We start from the raw sequence: 20,320 nt of genomic DNA, 5'->3' as shown, positions 1-20,320 counted from the left end.
TAAAGATGCACATGAGCAGTGTCTTACCTTATCATGAGACAAAACTGAACTGTAGTCATACTTGTCATACTACATGCATAACCCTAGAGTCTTTCCTCTGCCTCTAGTGCTCCGTTCGGTACTCGTTGCCACCGCATTATTTTCCCAGTGAACCAAAGAGCGTACAAGAGGCTCATTCACTCTATGCTGCCCTTGGTGCCATCTTGCAAGGACCTGCTGTGTGATCAGAGCAAATCAGTGAGAGGGGTGGAGCAGCCCTTTGTTTAGAAGACAAGCTCTTCTCTGGTTCCTGCAGTAAGGCTGGCTTCTCCCTTCCTGCTGCCCACTGTGCCGTAATCCAATCCTCCCCAGCGCTCGCTGGAGTATCAGAGCAGGGAAAAGATGTCGTCGCCTGAGGGTGACCTCACAGTTTGATTTTACTTGTGCTGTGCCAGATGGCTTAAGCGCCATTCTAAAAGATTAGCACAGTTGCCTCTTTATGTGCCTCCCCCCACTCCCTGATGAACAGAGCGCTTACACACTGCACAACTACCACCAGTGTGACCATGCTATAAAGAAATCCATACACTACCACATACGTCTGAATTCCACTGTTGGCAGGACCTTACTATAGAAGATCCACATTGCAGGCATCTACTGTTTTACAAGGCTGCTGTTATTGTTCAGTGTTTTAAAATATGAAGCAAGTTTAATAAAGGATAAAACTTTCATTGGGGGGTGCGGTAGCGCAGCGGGTTTGGCCGAGTCCTGCTCTCTGGTGGGTCTGAGGTTCGAGTCCTGCTTGAGGCGCCTCGCGACAGACTGGCATCCCCGGGTGCATCCCCCTTCCCTCCAGCCTTGCACCCTGCGTTGCCTGGTTAGACTCTAGTTCGCCGCGACCTCGCTCGGAACAAGCGGTTTCAGACAGCGTGTGTGTAAACTTTCAGCTGAACTGATAAGGGCCTGTCATTCCTTGCTGGACAGACGGAATATGGCACTCTTATGCCAAAATTACAATACGGATCATGGTGACCTGCAACCTATCTTGCAAGCACAGAGTAAGAATCATGTATAATCTGGATGGGATGCAACATATTATTTTTAACCTTTATTTCACTGATGCCTTTGTCCAAGGAATGATATGATGCTAAACAAATTTCAACCAGAGGTGACTAACAATGTAAACTTTGTATACTAATTGATGTTTTGCCTCTCACTTCTGCAGGGTGTTCTGAGTGTGAATTCAGTTTAAGCACCTTGATCAAAAGTACTACAGCAGCAGTCATATTCAAATCAGGGACTTTTTGATGGCAAGGCAAGAGCAGGAACTACTACACCACCTGCTGGCTCATTATACATACAGAATATATGCATAAGAACCACTACGTGATAAAGCAGAGACGTCCAACTTTTTTGGCCCAGGGCCACAATAAAAATAGGAAACGGGTATGAAGGCTGCATGTGTAAAAATAAGTTACTGACATACTAATGCTAAATATGTAAATTTAAAAAAAAAAAAAGGTAGTGTGTGTTCAAGTGTGTCTGAATATAACTGCATTACTATATAATTCAATAGAATTTATGCACAACTTCCTTGTATCATTCCAGCTATATGTGCTTCACAATTCAATGCAAGTTTATGATAGGTATTAAAAATATTACAAATGCTCTTGCAGGCTGCATTACTTGAAACTGGGTGCCACAGGCAGCCACTGAGCTGTACACTGGACACCCCTGCCAAACAGTACAATCAAATTTTTAAAGGAATGATAGAAACTGACCTAACCTCTTTTTCAGTTTAATTGGATTTCTTATCGTACACTGTTGGGCAAACACCCACAATACTTAGCTCAGCTCACAGATATAGAATTTTTTGAGACGCACCCAATGAGACCAGGACGTCACAGCACACCAGTTTACACTTCAACATCCAAAAGGTTTCAGTTCTTGCTTCTATTTTAAGTCAATAGTTGCTTCCTGGACATGTTCACAGAGACTGATTTAACTTCCAAGAAGCAGCAAGAGACTTGAAAAAGTCCAATACCATCGGAAATCTGTTAACTCTATGCTGCACACTGTCCTCAACACTATGATTCAACTTAAATTATAACGCGGAACTACTGATCTTGTCAAGCAGTCAATTCGGAGATTACCGAAAAACACAAAATTCCAGACCAGTTTTTTGACCTGCTCATTAACTGATTCTTCTGTTTTTCCATCAGTAATAAGCAAACATTGTAAAGAACCTGTTTTCTGAACATACATGATTATAAGACATGTCATAAAACATATGTAATTTCTTAAATATAGCTTGGCACACTATGGAGTATTCCAACAAAACAAACAAACATCTTAATCACCGGGAGCATTTAAAAACACACCAAATCTGCATTCGGAAAAAAATTAAGATGTGACAGATTCTTTCATCCACACTACACGACATTTCAGCACGACTTCAAGCAAACCTTGTTAAATCTGTACGTAATAATTGTGGTTTTCTAAGGTAGTGCTAAATGCAATTTAAATGAAAAGCTATTTTAGTACTTAAAGTTTAAATGTGATCATTTAATTTTAACTGCTCACTGTGGGAATCAGCATCACATTCTGACATTAGGCTCATGATAAATACCAAGTGGAGTACAGTGATGATTCTGCTTGATCAGCAATAATACAAATATCTTATGTCTGAAACACAATGAGATGGTCACCTGAATACTGGCTGTCCAAACATGGGCCATCTGCCAACGATCCAGGGTCATTTTCATCCCCGTTTTGTTCCTCCATGGCTCTGTCTGAGATGCCAACTGACCAGTACATCCTCCGTCCACTTGGCCCAAAGGGCAGGACCAATGCATCGGGTGTTGATCCAGCAGAGCCCCCGCAGAAGGACAGTAGCACATCAGCCACACATGAACCTGGGGGGGAAAAAAAAAAATCCCACAAATTTACATTTATCCTAATTTAAATGTATGACCGCACAAAATTTGTGCAATCATCAGTTCTGTGTACACACCAGGTCTGACTGCACACAGAACCAACTTTAACTTGAGTTCAGCGAACAAGTCTGCAAAATACTATGGAATGCGTAAACCACACCCCTATAAATAAACACACTGCCAACACAGAGCACTGCCTTCAAGTTTCTTGCTGTAGGCTCCCTCTTTGTTTGTTTGTTTGTTTGTTTGTTTGTTTCTGTTTGTTTGTTTGTTTGTGCTCGCGCGCTGTCTGCCTACCTCCTCTCTCTGCGAAGGGCAGCGCCACTGCTCAGGACACACTGACTGCGCAAATCAAATGTCTCAGGAGACAAACGCTGCTGCAGACACACTCTGCGCTACAAGAAATCCTTAACAGTTTGCGAGGTAGTGAAACTAATGTCACTCAGTGTGATTATTAAGACTAAGTGGAACCCGGTTAGTTCGAATCAATCTGTTTCAATCCCCCCCCCCCCCCCCCCCCCCATCACACGCCACCTAACTGACGAGCTCTGATTCTCTCCGACACACACACCGAGAACGAATTAAAGTATAGTGACCGAACTCTTCCCACAACTTAAGCTCCTAAGTTGTAGAAGGAAACTGTCGTTTAACGTATACTCAGGAGCATATAATATATAAAACACACAGTCAGTAAGTGAGTGACACGAAAAAGTAGTAGTTGCGTGCACTGGAAGAGAAGCCCCCCCCCCCATTTCTTTACACCGAGTCATATATTTTCTACTTACTTCATGTTTTTCTGCGTTAAAGCCGTGTTTCAGTCTATATCCCAGTAGCGAAGAGAGGAAAAGAAAGACAAAAAAGACTGAAAGACGGCGCTTGCCGAACTGCTCGGCGCGCTCGGGACGGGTTGTTGTAGCTGCGCTGCGCAGCGCAGACAGAAGCGGACAAACGCTCACTTCCTCAATCCTTGAAAAACTCCGCGAGCTCCCGTCCGCTTTCAGCTGCGGAGCGCAATGCAGTTCATTTACAGTACAGTACAGTACAGGTCAGTTCAGTTCAGTTCAGTGCGTCTGCACAGCCGCGCTCATACCGGCGTCTGACACCTCCGTAAACTTCCGTAAATTTTACCATTTCGTATTCTCAATTTACATCGCCACACCGTTTTTTAATCTACGTTACAGTTCATACATGTCTGTTGTTAGGTGTAATATATAAATCGTGATTCATTCAACTGATTTTCAGTCCGAAAGTTACGTCTGCAGTAAGTTTTTTTTTTTTTTTTTTTTTTTTTTTTTGCATTTTGCGCGCAGATTTTATAATTACATAATTTTTGCGGTGCTGTTAAATTATATAGTCTTCTTTACGTAACACTGAAATAACTTGAACGATATTTTCTTAGTAAATTTACAGTACTGTGCTGTAAATTAATCGTAGTTGCGCAGCAAATGCACCAGACTGCTCTGCATGTCATGTGGATGAGCTAATTGAAGGCCGTGGGGAAGCAGCGCCTCCGCGCAGTACTGACTTGTGCTCAGTGTGCGCAGTTGTCGCGCAAAATGAGGGAAGTGAATTGCGACGAGATGCCGCTTATACACACTAGGAAAATTTAATGTTCACTATTTCCGATCGCTCTTTATACAGAGATGCAGAACTTGCAGTAGTATATGACCACTTACCCCTAGTTTTAAACTTTGAGCTTTGACAGAACGGAGCGGAGGAGTAAATTAGTAAATGGATGGCAAACATAAACGTGTTGTGTCTTCTAAGTGGCAGAATGGGAGGAAACACAGTTTTGAGCTTAACTACATTTTTTTTTTTGTTTCCATGTTGTTTGTGTTAACCAGACTTTTTTGTAATTTTCGAGATCGTGCTTGCATATGTCCATGTAGAGCTCGTCCTCTTGCAGCTGTTTTGCATCTTTGTCATTTCCATGATAAAGCAAGCAAAAAACTCATGACATTTAATAGGCCTACATTTATTTTTTTCTTTCTGCTGTCAGCAGAGTGCTACAATTGAAATTATACAAAATTTGAAATTTTCTAACACCTCATGGAGTAAGTGGATCTTTTTACATTTATTTTTTTCTCTAGTTTTCACTAAATTAAAAAAAAAAAAGTTTAACGGACTTAAGGTTTTGTATTTTTTCTTCTTTGGTAGAAAGTGTAAAAAACAAAAGTATGACTTTGCTTCCATGATTAAAAGAACTTTTCAGGATTGGCTGACCTCTGTCTATAATTAATCAGTTTTTTTTTCCATTTTCTTGTACATTCTATAGAATTCTATAGGTAAAGCAATACATAAATAAACGAGCAAGATTGTATGACGTAGGGGGGTGCGGTGGGGCAGTGGGTTGGACCGGGTCCTGCCCTCTAGCGGGTCTGGGGTTCGAGTCCCGCTTGAGGTGCCTTGTGATGGACTGGTGTCCCGTCCTGGGTGTGTCCTCTCCCCCTCCAGCCCTTTGCCCTTGTATTGCCAGGTTAGGGTCTGGCTCCCCACAACCCTGTATGGGACAAGTGGTTTCAGGTGTGTGTGTGTGTGTGTGTGTGTGTGATTTTATAACGTGCTTGTAATTTCTATCTTATATATGCTTCAGTCTTTCTGTGACAGTGGTGAAAATTTTATAAAATAGTGAAACTCAGATAAAAAGCCTTTGTAGTTGCTTTTAAATGGACAAACATGCAAATAGTGTGTTTAGTAAGAGCATGACAATGGATATGCTTGAATCCTGCTTAATTTCATATACAGTACATATAATCTAATAAGAAAAATTAAACTCAATTCAATTCCACTGAAATTATGAAGTGTTCATGCAGAATAGCAAGTTGGAAATCTTTTATTTAAAATTTATTCACCAAGAATTTCAATTTGAAAGGGGGTATGTTGGTGTAGCGGGTTTGGCTGGGGCCCACTCTGTGGTGGGTCTGGGGTTCGAGTCCTGCTTGGTGTGCCTTACGGTGGACCTGCATCCTGTCTGGGTGTGTTGCTGGGTTAAGCTCTGGTTCTCTTGAGACAAGCGGTTGCACGCATTGTGTGTGTGTGTGTGTGTGTGTGTGCAATTTGAAAAGCTCATTTGTTCCTGAAAAATGAAAGAGATGTTTCATAACTTTTATTGAGAGTTTATATTTAAATATTCATACAAAATGTTGGTGTCTATCTCTGAAATGTTACCTGCAATTTACAGGACAGGTTGCCTGTTATAGGTAATGCTCATATATTTCTAGGTAACTTTTTGAAATTTGCATAAACAAACTGTGCTGCCAATGAATTTTTTAGTTTCTTTTTTAAATTAGACATTTTCTTGCAAACTATTTTATAGTCTCTATAAGCGATATTGACAGATTCAAACTTAAAAATATTTTAAAACATATTATTAAATAGCTCATCAAGAGATGAGCAGTGATAATCTTAAACAATTTCACACATACAAAACCTAAAAATGGTTATAAAACATCTGAAATACTAATTCACAAACTTCCATATTTTATTACAACAGCAATTCATTCAAGAAATTTGAAGACTAAATGCACTTATTTAATAGGTGCATTTTTGTGGTGGTGGTGGTGGTGGTGTAAAGCTTAAAAAAAACTCCAAAATTGTTTTGCAGAGAAACTGAATTCCATCATGTTTCACGCACATTAAGCAGTCTCAGATGTAACCTTAAAGACAAATACTTGTATATTTAAATATAACAATGTCTGGGTCATACGATTAATTCTATTGATTATTATATAAATGCCAAGAAAAGAATGCCCCAAATTATAATGCTTTATATTATTATTAATAATATTAATGATGAGGACACAGGGCATTATGTTTCTAACCTCAGAAGACATGTACAACTCATCCAGAAAAGCTGTATATTACTTCAGTGAAAGGAAGAACTGTCATACAGTAAAGCAACGAAGGTTTTATACACCGGTTGTACAGGACCTATACAGCTCATCCAAGAAGCTAAAATACTTTATCAATGAAAGGAAGCTGTATGATACAGGAAAATAAGCATGGTTTCATATTTTAGGAACTCAGTGAGGTGCCTGTTTTGGCAAGTGCATGGAAACTATTTCTCTGCGAATGTCCCGAAGCACCTTAGCATCTTTGAAGAGAAAACAATTAATTCATGGCGGCCTCAACAGAGCTGAAACACCTGCCATGTTTCCATGTTTTGTGTTGTCTGAAGAACAGCAAATGTATTTTATTTTATTTTTTTAAATTGAATTTTCATCAGAGCAGTCTTTTTTTTTTTGGACTGTCAGTTGTGCCAAGAGCAAATCTCCATTCTTTTCCAGCTGTCTCTCGGGTGGCACCCAGTGCAAGAGCGAGTGGAGCGGAGATGGAGATGCGTGACTGCCTATTCAGCAGACTGTCCTCGTCCTCCCATATCAGAGCTGGCATCCGCAGAAGTGCCTTGTTCCCCTTTCAGGGTTTCTCTGTGAGCCTGATGGTAACTGCTTTCACTTCAGAGTACTCCGCCAAGGCGTACTCTCCGCTGGGAAATCAAAAAACATTTGTTAAGCAGTGATCTGCTCTCAAATCCAAATTTTAGCACACAACACTTAACTACATGATGCACGTCCAAAACAGCAGTTTTCTGAGATTCTCCGAAATGATTCATGTTACTGTGTAACCGTGTGAATATTTTTACGTGAAATATAAGTGTTAATTTCCTATCCACTACGGGAAGCGTGAATTTTAGTACTTGAGGGTTAGGTAATGTCAGCATGCACAAAATATTACAAAAGTAAAGTTGTTAACATGACAAAAGTGAACTTATTTTCAGAGGTTGATTGATTTGGAAACTAGGCAGCTCAAGTAACCTTACAGTTCTCTTCCGTTTCCTGACATTTTGTAGCCGCCAAATGGAGCTTGAACGTGAAGAGCGTTGTAGCAGTTCACCCTGGAGGAAGAAGCGAGAGAGGAACAGGTCACCCGAAAACATACCCAGTGCATTACACTTAATGACACGTGCCACATAAAATTCTACATCACATTTACCAACTAGCATACTGCGTAACACCCGCAGATAGCGCTGTACATTCCTCATTCCAGGTAACAACCTACATAGCACACCCTACGTATAACACCCCATGTAACAAATCCCAGACTGATTATCAGGCTGTAACGCTTGACCTAGACCTGGTTTATCACCATATAACAGCCCCTGACAGCTGGACCATAAGGGCATATTGCTGACAGACCATCAAAACAGAAGAAGAAAACTTACTTGATGTACAGTACATGCATCACTTTCATGTTTTTGAGCTCAATTTGTGCAAGACCATGTTTTTTTTTTTGCTAGTAACTAAGGCTCCCTGAGCTTGGAGTCCTCATCCGCAAAGATGCGTATTAAATGATTCCATTCATTGAGTATATTTGACGAAAAGGCCTTTTGCAAAAATATAATGTAAGACAAACTGTTGGCATTGCAGTTGGAGGCATGACTCAGGTGGTGCAGACGGGTGGAGTAACCAACCACACAGTGCCAGCCTGCAGGGCGGACGAAATGCTCAGGGCCCGGTCCATGTCGCGTGTGAACACAGCTGCAGCCAGGCCGTATTGCGTTCTGTTGGCTCTGTCTATTGCCTCCTCCTGGCTCTTAAATGAGAATATGCACTGCACTGGTCCGAAGATCTGCAAGATACAGGCCGAAAGGATGCAGACATTTATAACCACATAGAGCAAAGTTACGGTTGGGGTCTATTTGATGTATGCCAATCGTAATGTAAGTCTATATTTATAAAGAACTTAAATGGAAAACAAACTGTTTCCCTTAGTGAGAAATAAAACGGCACAAATGCCACACAGTGTTATTATGTGGTTTCTGTGTAAAACAGGAGTGATAAAGTAGGTTAATGCATCAAGGGTAGCATTTCTAACACATCTTGTGTGATCTCCCTGAAGCTGTTTCTCTAAAGTATAACTACAATATCTTTTATATATAGGCACTGACATGCACAAGTTTCCTGATCATATAAAAATAAATTTGTAATATGAGTGACCCTTTTTTACCCTTAATCATGCTGTAATTTTGTAATCACAAACTCATTGCCTACATAGCACCTATGTTTTACATACTATGTATTTTGAACCAAAGTAATTTAGAGTAAATTATGATCGTCTGGGAGCCTCATTATGACTTCTACCTCAAACTGGCAGTATGCCTTCATAATCATGGTACTGTTGTTTCCATGAAGAGTTACCTACCATGAGTTAAAACTTGTCCTTATCTATTTTTTCCTAGTTTGTGTTTAACATAATTTCAGCAGCAGATTTTTTTTCAGCATCTCACAAAAAGCTTGTGAAGTTATTGTAAACTAAAAGGATGTTGCTTCGCTTGGACCTCTTGATTTGTTGCAGCGTTTGCTTTGTTTCGCCTAAAGAAGTAGTTCGAACACATGTCCAGGGGATGGCGCTCTTATACCCTTTTACTAAGCAAATCCTCAGCTGTACGTCCGACACTGAAAGTCCCAAGAACTATTACACATCCTGTGTGTTGAGGATGATGCAGTAGGTACCTCCTCGGTGGCAATGCGCATGTGGTCTCTGACGCCCGAGAACACAGTGGGCTGAACGAAGAGTCCTCTGTCTTCCACGGCGCAGCCTCCGCACTCGAGCTTGGCTCCCTCTCGCTTGCCGGCCTCGATCAGGTCCAGGATCTTATCGACCTGCCTCTGGTCAATCTGTCACACGAAGGCAACATCACGTCTTCTCGAAAGAAGCGCCGGGACTCTGTGGGTTTGCACTGCCAACGTGGTTCTAATAACATTAACATTTCACTCCTGCATTTTACTTGCACGCAGTGTTTCCGGCTTCGAGAGCCTGAATACGTTTTCAAAAGCACAAATGGACCCCGTGAAAAACAAGGGGACAATGCCTTCTACATCACTGCCAATTAATCTGGATGGAGCTTGATGTCCTGTATTAAAGAAGCTTGAACAAAGGGTGAGAAATGCATGGCTAGTGAAGTGTGTGCCATGGATGGTCAGCGGGCTATGACACTGCTGCTGCGGAGTGACATATTTTAAATGCTCTAATAAACGAGTGACCGTGTCAGTCTGAGGCTGCAGAAGGGCTCTTGGGAAGCTCTGCCAAGACACAGCAGACGGAGTGTGTATGTAGCTGTCTGCCATCGCTGCCCCGGCTGCTTCGTGTCGATCTCATATCTGTTTCCAACATGAAAAGGCTTGTTTGTTGTAACTGTACTCTTCGCAACTTTTTCCCTCTATAAATACTGCGAGCGATTCGATACCTGTTTTTAGTAAGGCTCAATATGCTTTGATAGTGGTTCCGAAGGGAGACTTGAAGAAGTCACCTGGGGTCCGTGCGACATCCGCGGGTCCATGGGGTCCCCCACTGCCACCTTCTTGGCGCTCTCGACGCTGCGGCGCACGAACTCCTCATACACCGGCTCTTCCACGAAGACCCGCGCGGCCGCTGTGCAGCACTGGCCCTGGTTGAAGAAAGCACCTCGCTGGACCTCCTCCACGGCCAGCTGCACTGTGAGCAAGGGAAGCAGATTGGCACGGAAAGAACACGCTGCCCCACGGCGCAGTTCTGAGACACAGTTACTGAAGGCCACCCTGACTAACTGACGACGTGTAGCCCTGAAGAGCACAACTATGAGCTCTAGGCCTCGAATATACAGTATGTTTACTGTTACCCTAACATCCATCCATTATCAGTAACTTTTCTCTGACTCTAGGGTAGGGGTAATCCAGAGCTTATCCCAGAAACCTAGGCTGTGAAGTAGTTGTTCCCTCCACACAGGGCACACCTGAGACGGCACACCAGTCCAACACAGGGCGATCGCACACACGGTCAGTCTCACACACACAATATAGTCTGTAAGGAGTCACTGTTTCACCTAAAACGCATGTCTTCGTACTGTGGGAGGAAACCTGAGCACCTGGAGGAAATCCACATGAACACAGGGAAAACATGAAAACTCCTTATAGCCTGACCCATGTTGGAATCCTCATACTAACACAAAACCCGCTGGTTTTGAGACACTAGCGCTACCTGCTGTGCCCCCATGCCACTGAAGGCTTTACAGATCTGTACATGTACAGTTCAAGTAACTTGCTATATGTTTACATTTCGGGGCTTCCTTGAGCTTAGATCCTATCTTTGCACTTGAAATGGATATTCTGATATTCTCACTTTGTTTTATGGAAGTTGTCTGCCAACTTCCTTGGAAAGGGTGTAAGAGGAATTAAACCATATATAGTATTACTTACAGTCTGCGTCGGCTAGGACAATGCAGGGGTTTTTCCCTCCGAGCTCCAGAGTCACTCTTTTCAGGTTGCTTCTAGCAGCTGCTTCTTTGATTAATTTTCCAACCTGAATAAAGGTTTCCTTTTTACATGTAGGAAAGTACTACAGTACCGTATTAGATTTTCATTCAAAACGAATAGTAAAAAAGATGATACTGTGAAATAATTACAACTCCCTGTCAAAAGTTATAAAGTCCTTAACACATTTAAAGTTATATTTTGATTGTATTAGGTATAATGTAATATCTGACTTAGAACAAGTGACTCTTTTCAACTTAAGCCCCTGGAAACCAAATCCATTCATCTGCTATCTGTTCCTTGCCAATTATCTCATTATTAACTGTAACTCCAGTTAATCCTAACCCCAAGATACTGCATCCAGAAGTTCTTTATACTAACGCTAGTAACCAAAAAAACCTGGACTGTGAATATTTGTCTTGGTAGTATACTTTTTAAAAAGAGAACTTACTTCTGTGGACCCGGTGAAGGCCACCTTGTCAATGTCCATATGACTGGATATGGCTGCTCCAGCGGTAGGCCCAAAACCTGGCAAGATGTTCACAACCCCAGGGGGGAAACCACACTGCCGGACAGCATCAAATAAGGAGAATTAAAAAAAGCCACTTTTTTTTTTTACATGTGCATTGTGTACTGAAAATACAAAACAGCCTGATTGCTTAAGACCAGTGTTTTCTCTAAGAAGAGGCAAGTGACGCTGTGTAGTAGACTAATAGGATGTTTATAGATGGGACACTTTTGTTATTCTGATTTTATACGAGTGATTTGGGGAATCTTGGGGAGTATGGTGCCTGCCAGCTTCTCGGCTCTGGGTTCGGACACGGGTTCAAATTTGACTTTGCCTATACAGCGTTTGCATGTTTTCGTCACGTTCTCTCAGGGTTCCTCTGGGTGCTCTTGAGTTCCACACACATGTATTTCAGGTTGGGAAGCTCTAACTTGCCTGTAGTGTGTCTGGCATGTGGTAGAGTAATTTTAGAGCTGCTGCCTTTGGACCCAAAGGTTACAATTTGAATCCCACCTCCAGTTGTAGTACCCCTGGGCAAAGTACAATACAGTAATACCTCGCCCTACGTCATTTCGTGTTGCGTCGATTTCGACTTTGCGTCGGTTTTTTGTTAAATATATATGGAAAAATACAATTCATCTTCAGTTGGCCGACGCGACTTTACGTCGGTCAGCCGAAAATATTAAAAATTGTTAAAAACTTAAAAATCACTTAAAAACAATAAAAAAGTGTAAAATCAAATAAAAATAAATGTTAAAATATATAAAATAATATATTGTAATCTATAAAATCAATTAAAAGCTTAAAAAAAAATTGTCTTATTTACCTGCCATTTTTTTGGAATTTTTTTTTTGTTGTTTTTTTCTTTACTTTAGCATTAATTGAAGTGTATACACTTAAGGGGAATGCTTATTATGGGTTTATAGAGGGTCTAAATCGGTATTTTAGGGGTTATTTCCTTTTCTGTCGTTTTTCGACTTAAGTCGCGCCCTTTGGAACCAATTAACGACGTAGGGCGAGGTATTATTGTACTTATCCTAAATTGCTCCAGTCAAATAACCCAGCTGTTTAAATGGGTGAATAACTGTAGGTAGCTTAACATTGTAAGTCAGTTGGTAGAAAAGTATCAGCTAAATGAATAAAGGTAAATTTCTACGTGTGAGTGGTTGCATGTGTGTGGTTGCCCTGTGATGGACTGGTGTCCGATTGATGGTTTGCCCTGCTTTGTGTCCTTCGCTTCCGGGCTTTTGCATCGGACAAGACGTCCACGGTGGATGGATGAGCGGTGCCCCTTCTCTGCCCTTGTAGGACGTGCCATCGAGACAGCAATAAGAAGCTCACCTCCTTGATCAGCGAGCCCATGTGGAGAGCCGTGAGGGGTGTCTGCTCAGCCGGCTTGACGATCACCGTGTTACCGCAGCACAGGGCCGGGGCGATCTTCCACACGAACATCAGCAGCGGGAAGTTCCACTACCATGGGGCACAGGAGAGGACAACAAATAGACACCACTTGGCAAGGTCGAAGTGGAACACGGCAAAGAATGCATGTTCCATGCAAGCAAGAAGACGGCAGGGAGAAGAAAGCCGTCTAGCAACGAGATGTGCTTAGGGTACAAGAGGCGCACTTGTATGCTAGCTGTTAGTGCTTTGTTTGTTTTTACAGGCCTCCCCGCATGACCGTCACGTTTATGGTCCTGGAAGCATTTATTTTCCCAAACTCAGAAGAGTGGCCTCCCATCTCTCTCTCTTGGTGACTCACAAGCCGTGCGTGCCAGAATGCTCTCGGTAATTACACATAATTGTTCAGTATGGATTTCATCTTAATGATATAATCTCCCATGTCTGACAACTACATGGTTTTGTTTCTTTGTTACCAAAACAGAATGAACTGATATATGCCTATTTTTTAACAGATAAGCTTGACTAATGGTAAAGGCTGTGAATGTAAAATGATACAAAGCGAACATGGCCCCATCCCTGCCTGTTCGCTAACACTTGGAGTACTGTGACATTGTTTACTGTCATATAAACAATTCCGAGATGAATACGCTGCTGGAACCTGTTAAAGTAAAAATGTGTATCTCCCACCAAATCCATTTATACTCTTTTTATATTAGCCTTTATGAGGATTTGTTATTATGTGTGAGTTATTGTAAATGAAACGGCCAAGAAAAGAGTATGTCTTTCATTTCACGGGAATACTTATTGGAGAAACTACTTGCTGTATCATTGTTTTCGCTTTTCGCCGAGAAAGCCAGTCTCAGTATTTAACAGAAAACCTTACATACACACGGAATCTTGTTACAGAGCCCGAGTGTCGTTTCAGTTTTTACATCTGATGGAAGGTTTTTGCGCAGCCTCTGCAGATCATTTTTGTGAAGCTGTTCTGCGGGTGCCTTTGAACAGAACGGTCCACCTCCGAGGGGTGACTCTGATTACTCAGCATGGATGTACATAGCAATACCATACATTTCCGCCAACAGGAAGCACAGTGGAAGGAATGAGGCGGCCGTCGTATCGATGTGAATGCAAGTAGCGCTTCACTCACCGGAATGATTGCTCCGCAGACTCCAATGGGCTCGTGTTTGGTGAAACACATGAAGTTGTCGTCTGGTGGATGAAACAAAAGAGGCAAAAGAGGAGAAAATTCTTAAAACACAGTACAAAAGAACATAGCAGTGCATTTTTTGATGTGCCAGTATCGGGTTTATTTATGGTTTGGGTAGTTGGCGGGGGCACCCAAAGGATTTTTACATTAAAGTGAATACTGGCAGGGTATGTGATGCACAGCATGGGCAGGTATCACTGTGTCCAAGGAGGTGTCCTGTAACCGGAGAGGATACAGCTGTTTGTAGCTGAGCCCACCTCTCACCCCTGTGCTGCTCCAGCCCTGCCTCTCGAATGCTCCTTTGTTCCCACATGGGAATCTGCTCTACCGCTAACTCTTCTGTTGGGACACGCAATATCGTGCCGCAGGTGTTTCAAAAGGGCCTTTGGGCAATTGCCAGATTCATATATCTTCTAAACAGAATGCTAGGTGGCACCCATTGTTTCACATTTCTGCTGTACAAATGCCTCGATTGTTGTCATAAATGCTCTACGTACTTTTTAAAGTTTCTTGCAAACCTGCAGCTACTCTATATCCTGTAGTAATACTGACTGCTAGAACGCTTTATGCAAATCATGGGCAATTTGATATATCATATCGTAGGAACAGGCCAGAAATCCACAGTGTGGTTTGGTAGATCTGACCTTCTCATATTTCCAAATGTGACTGCTACTTCAGACAACAAAACTCCCCCAGACAATGGTAATCTGTGATACTCATTATCTGCTGATAATCTTCTGATGATCCATCACAAGTGGCTAGCAAAGGTTAAGTTAACCTGGCACAGAGTTTATAGCACAAACTGAGTATTTAGGGAATGAACAAATGAACTGGATAGAATGGAAAACAGTTTCCAATGTGTAGTATTACACCAACGGTCTTCATGTTTCTAATATAGTTAGTTATGTGACATTGATTTGGGTTCAAGCCATGGTGACTTGATGAATTAAAGATCTAAAAAGGAATTGTTTTGTGCTAGTTTGGCGAGCTCTTCCAGTGCCGTCCCCATTGTTGTTAATGTATCGAGCCATCTCATTGCAGGTCTTCCCTTTCTCCTTGTTCCTTCAATCTTTCCGGTCATGACGTCCTTCTCTAAGGATCGTTCTCTTCAAATCATATGGCCAAAGTATCACACACACACTGACTAAAACCACTTGTCTGAGTGGGGTCGCGGCAAGCTGGAGCCTAACCTGGCAACACAGGACGCAAGGGGACACACCCAGGACGGGATGCCAGTCCGTCACAAGGCACCCCAAGCGGGACTCAAACCCCAGACCCACCAGAGAACAGGCACAGGTCAAACCCACTGCACCACTGCACCCCCACGCCCCTCTGGCCAAAGTATGATAGATGTAATTTCATTGACTGAGCTTCGAGTGCCATGGTCGGCTTTATCTCTTCTACAATCGACTTGTTTGTTCTTCTAACTGTCCACGGAACGCGCAATATCCTTCTCCAACATCAAAGTCCAAATGAATCAATCTTCTTTCTATCTCGTTTCCGCACCGTCTTACTTTCGCATCCATAGTTTACTACCGAGAATACAAACGCCTGAACAAGCCTAATCTTTGTCTGGATTGTTACGTCTTTTGCTTTTAAATACCTTATCAAGAGCTTTCATTGATGTTCTGCCTAGAGAAATCCTACGGAGAATTTCTTGACTGCTAGTTGCTTCGTCGTTTACATAAGAGCCCAACAGGCTGAAATTTTTCACAGTTTCTATTGCTTTGTCATCAAGCTCAAAATTCTCAGTATTTTCCATAGTCATAATTTTCATCTTTTTGATGTTTAGCTCTTGACCCATATTACGACTTTCGGTTTTCATATTCCTTAATGAATAATTTCTTATGCTTTGTTTAATATAAGTGGCATGGTGGGGCAGCTGGTAACGCTGGAGAAGATGAAGGAGAAATATTTGAGATGTTTTTGACCTGTTGTACATATACACACACACACACATTTTCAGAACCGCTTGTCCCATACGGGGTCACGGGGAACCGGAGCCTAACCCGGCAACTCAGAGCGTAAGGCTGGAGGGGGAGGGGACACACCCAGGACGGGACGCCAGTCCGTCGCAAGGCACCCCAAGCGGGACTTGAACCCCAGACCCACCGAAGAGCAGGACTGTGGTCCAACCCACTGCGCCACGGCACCCCCTCCCTGTTGTACATATAGATGGTAGAAATTACTGAGTGGAACTATAAAGTGCTTGACCTTCCACCCAGGTGAAATAAGCTGGATTCTAATTTCTTTCATGATTTACAAGCCCAATTACTCAGATTTTTGGCCAACATACTTACCAACTGGCATTGTTTTGCCATGTATCTTGTCTGCCCAGCCAGCGTAGTACCTCAGAGTTTTGATACTGCCATCCAGGTCAATGAAGAATGAGTGGAGGAAGGGTTTTCCTGTATCCATTGTCTCCAGTGTCTGAAACCAAGAAGAGCATGACTGAAATAGAGTTGAAAGGTCATTATAAATAGGTTTTTAATCAGCATAAAAATGTTGGTCATGACTAAAGTGATGCTCAATCACTCAAAGTATAAATGGATCTCTTTCTACATGTCTGAGAGGCCATGACAAATTCACAATCACTTTGTAAAGTTTCGCAAACAAGGATGAAGCAGTTGCTACAACATAAGATTTTATGTGCACCCCAGATGCCAAGAGTTTAATATGCTGTGGGAATTCATTACTAAAAAAACCATAACAGTAATTTAAATTAAATCTCATTTCCCTGTATAGCAAAATGGTAAGACACGAACCAGAACGGGAAACCATTTCTGCCTGGCTGCTATACCTGGCAGAGTTCTTTCGAGCGAGGGTCCAGGGTGGGGTGGGATGCCATGTGATCTCTTACTGTTGAAATGCAACTGATACGAAGCCAGTACTGACTGTGCTGAAAATGGCCAGGCTGCAATAAAAGCCTGATTTAACCCAACTGTAAAAAGGTTTTCCTTTTTGATTCAATAAAAAAAGACAAATAAGCTCAAATTTTTTACCAGTCAAATTTTTGCAGTTGTTCCTGTTGTAGGTGTTTATTTATAATAACGGTGAAGATTGCTTTCCTCGGGGTTTAAATAGTCAAATACTTATGTCTTCATGAACGCAGTCATTGTATGACCTCTCTGTACTTTAATGGCATATTGCACACACAAGTGGTCATTAAAACGTTCACTACATAATTCCTGGGTTGTTTGTTACATATTAAACCAATGACTTTTCCGCAATAAATCCATGTGTAGTTATATGATTTAACAGACATAAATATATAAATTTCTATTTACTCTGACAGGATTGCAGAGAACGGAGAAACTTTTCTTTGAATGCTTTGTTTCTCAAAGCCAGTTTATTTTCTCAAAGCCATCCCAAAAGATTCAAAATTACATTTCTTGGTGTTTACACTAACTAACCTTATTCAACTCGTGTACAGCAACGGGTGAATTTTAAATCAGGTATAAGTACCAAAACAACGTATATCCATTATACAAACAGACAGCGTGACCCCTGCGTTGATAAATCTGTTTTTTATTCCCACAGTAAAGTTAGGACTTATTGTGACTAATGATACCCAGGGTACAGTACAACAGGATATGTTTGCAATTAAGAATCACATGCAAACCCCAACATTTTACTTCACTCACATCTGCTACATCTCATGTACAAATCTGTCTCCTAATATGACCTGGCAGTTCAATGAAGTGAAAACTGACAGGAACAAGGTTTTAATTACAAACATTATAATATTCAAGCTTTAAGTCAGATGTGCAATCCAAAAACAAATTTGGCACCACTATCTACGGAAAAAAGATTTAATGTGAAAAATCACCTGAAAGCACCAGAAAAAGAGGGCGCAACAGTTGTAAATATAACGTAAATGTTAACTCTGGCTGTATTAATCAGATTATTTTAGATGTGCAGGTCATTCATATGAATAGATTAGTACTTTTACCGTTTTTACTTTGACAGCAAATATGAAATATTCCAAGGAAACAGCAATGCAGTGTTTCCTGGGTTTTACTTCCTTTCCAGGTTCTCAACCTTGACATGTAAAGCAATGTCACAAATCATGCGTCGCCAGCTCTGAGCTCAGACTAGCAGTGTATGGGGAGATGGAGGAACTCACGGCGAGGAGAGTGCGGTCTCTCTCCATCAGGTCAGCGAGCTTGTTCAGCAGTCGGCCTCGACTCGACACGTCCATCTTCCTCCACGGAGAGCCCCGCTTACCGGCTGCTTTGGCCGCCTCCACCGCCTTGTCTACATCCAGCTAGGGAAATAAAGCTTTCAGCTGTCCCCCAGTTGCAAACTTCTAAAAAGCATTTAAAAATCTTTGCCCGCTCACCTTGACACAATTTAATTACATAGGCCTGCAATCTATAAAGGCAAAGCAGAGCACATTTATAATGAATGTTGGAGCTTCACCTGAAGGGTTAGTTTTGAAATGCTCAAACTTATTAAATAGATTTATCGTCATATTCATACCCTGTCGGCTTCTTCCACGTCACAGATTTTGACACCTGTTGCTGGATTGTATGTTGCAAATCTCTTTCCGCTTACTGAATTGTACCATTCATTATTGATGAAGATCTGTGGGGCAAAATGTTAAATTAATATATGAATATGTTCTTAGGAAAATATCCAAAGAAGTAACATTGTATTTTAAGCATTACTATTCTTAAGTAATTACTATAATTATGTGCACAGTGAACTCAACCATGTCAGTTACTAATCTAGAACATAGTGTCATTTTTATTAACATAACACTTCCAAAAAGAGTAACATTGATTACAAGGAGTATTATGGCTCGACGTTGAACATGAAGTGTGTCATGACATACTCACGGCATGTCTGTCTGCATTTAGATGTATTATAAGTGTTACCAGTTCTAAAAGTTTACTGGCAAATTTTACACAATTTAGCCCTCCTAATCAACGATGTCAATGACTTCTTTCTGGAAGTAGTACAGAATAAGTGTTCATTCACATAAAGTAATTCTTATGAACGATTTTCTGCTTCAACATTCCATTTTAAGCAAAGATTATTTGGATGATATTTACATTATAAACTGAAAGAGATGCCAAAAAACTATATCTGAAAAACTATATTTTTACAAGTAATAATTAATTAGTGTAGAATTAACTTTGTTATTGTCATATAATTTTTAGAAGTGTCTTACATGGCACCTGTGAAGTGGCAAACTGAAGGTATAGTTAGAAAATACATAATATGTTTAGAAAAATCACTAAACATCTTTAAGTTTAAAAAATATACTTTGAACTTCATCTTCCGTGGTTTTCCTGGAGCTATAGAACGCATGTAAACATGATGTGTTACCTTGGTGTACCTGACCTCTGTAACCCTCTCTGGCTGAGGAAGAGCTGCTCTTTCCCCTTCTGTCTGCCCGTTTTCTATAATCCCGTTTTGCGCCATCACACAGTGTGCAGCTTCAGGGTCCTGGACTGTCGTCTGAGTGGTTGATTAGTACCCCTCGGCCTTTATAGGAAGTGTTGAGTTCCACCCTCCCATGGGGGGGGGTTGGGTAGCGTGAGCGGAGGAAGAAACTCCACCCCCAGAACGTGATGGCAAACTGGTACTCTCTTGTTTTTCATTCATGCTGCAGCGCTGTGGGCAGAGAAGGATCCCAGGCCAGCACACTATGAATATTCCACTGAGCTTCTCACACTCTTTATCTGCTTCAGCATAGCCACTTGTTACGTTTGTCTTATTTAACTGCAGTCACGCTATTACATGTTGAGTTCTTCAAAGTGATTTTCACACTAGATGTTTAAGTATGTATTATGTAAATGTATCATTGAACATTATATCTCCATATTTTACTACACAGAACCAACCACACACACTGTCTGAAACCCCTCATCCCGAGCAGGGGTCGTGGTGAACCGGAGCCTAACCCGGCAACACAGGGCGCAAGGCTAGAGGGGGAGGGGACACACCCAGGACGGGATGTCAGTCCACTGCAAGGGACTCCGAGCAGGACTCA

General features: G+C 41.7%; 2 protein-coding genes across 3 annotated transcripts in view; both read right to left on the bottom strand.

The window, feature by feature from the left end:
- The window catches only part of lrrk1 (leucine-rich repeat kinase 1), a 34,959-nt gene extending 31,104 nt beyond the window's left edge, over window positions 1-3,855 (bottom strand). The window contains exons 1-2 of one of the 2 annotated variants that reach the window (XM_018763125.2): window positions 3,701-3,855; window positions 2,688-2,894 (exon numbers count right to left, since the gene is read on the bottom strand). In XM_018763125.2, the coding sequence (XP_018618641.1) occupies window positions 2,688-2,796 (109 nt within the window). In that variant the 5' untranslated portion in view covers window positions 2,797-2,894; window positions 3,701-3,855. Of the gene's footprint in view, window positions 1-27; window positions 194-2,687; window positions 2,895-3,700 lie in introns of those variants that run through there. The other variant, XM_018763126.2, reaches the window with a different exon arrangement.
- A 3,087-nt stretch (window positions 3,856-6,942) lies between these two features.
- On the bottom strand, window positions 6,943-19,762 carry aldh1a3 (aldehyde dehydrogenase 1 family, member A3). The gene is made up of 13 exons (XM_018763385.2): window positions 19,654-19,762; window positions 18,802-18,906; window positions 18,446-18,586; window positions 16,620-16,749; window positions 14,260-14,321; window positions 13,053-13,181; window positions 11,655-11,768; window positions 11,150-11,252; window positions 10,225-10,409; window positions 9,428-9,592; window positions 8,386-8,543; window positions 7,735-7,809; window positions 6,943-7,401 (listed from the first exon to the last, which is right to left on the bottom strand). The coding sequence occupies exons 1-13, from the start codon at window positions 19,747-19,749 to the stop codon at window positions 7,332-7,334; spliced, it is 1,533 nt and encodes a 510-aa protein (XP_018618901.1). The 5' UTR covers window positions 19,750-19,762; the 3' UTR covers window positions 6,943-7,331.
- Window positions 19,763-20,320: the final 558 nt, after the last annotated feature.

Source organism: Scleropages formosus, chromosome 11 (genome assembly GCF_900964775.1).
Source record: "Scleropages formosus chromosome 11, fSclFor1.1, whole genome shotgun sequence".
NCBI lineage: Eukaryota > Metazoa > Chordata > Actinopteri > Osteoglossiformes > Osteoglossidae > Scleropages > Scleropages formosus.
Note: the sequence above shows the minus strand (reverse complement) of the source record. Positions and strands in the feature narration are given on the sequence as shown.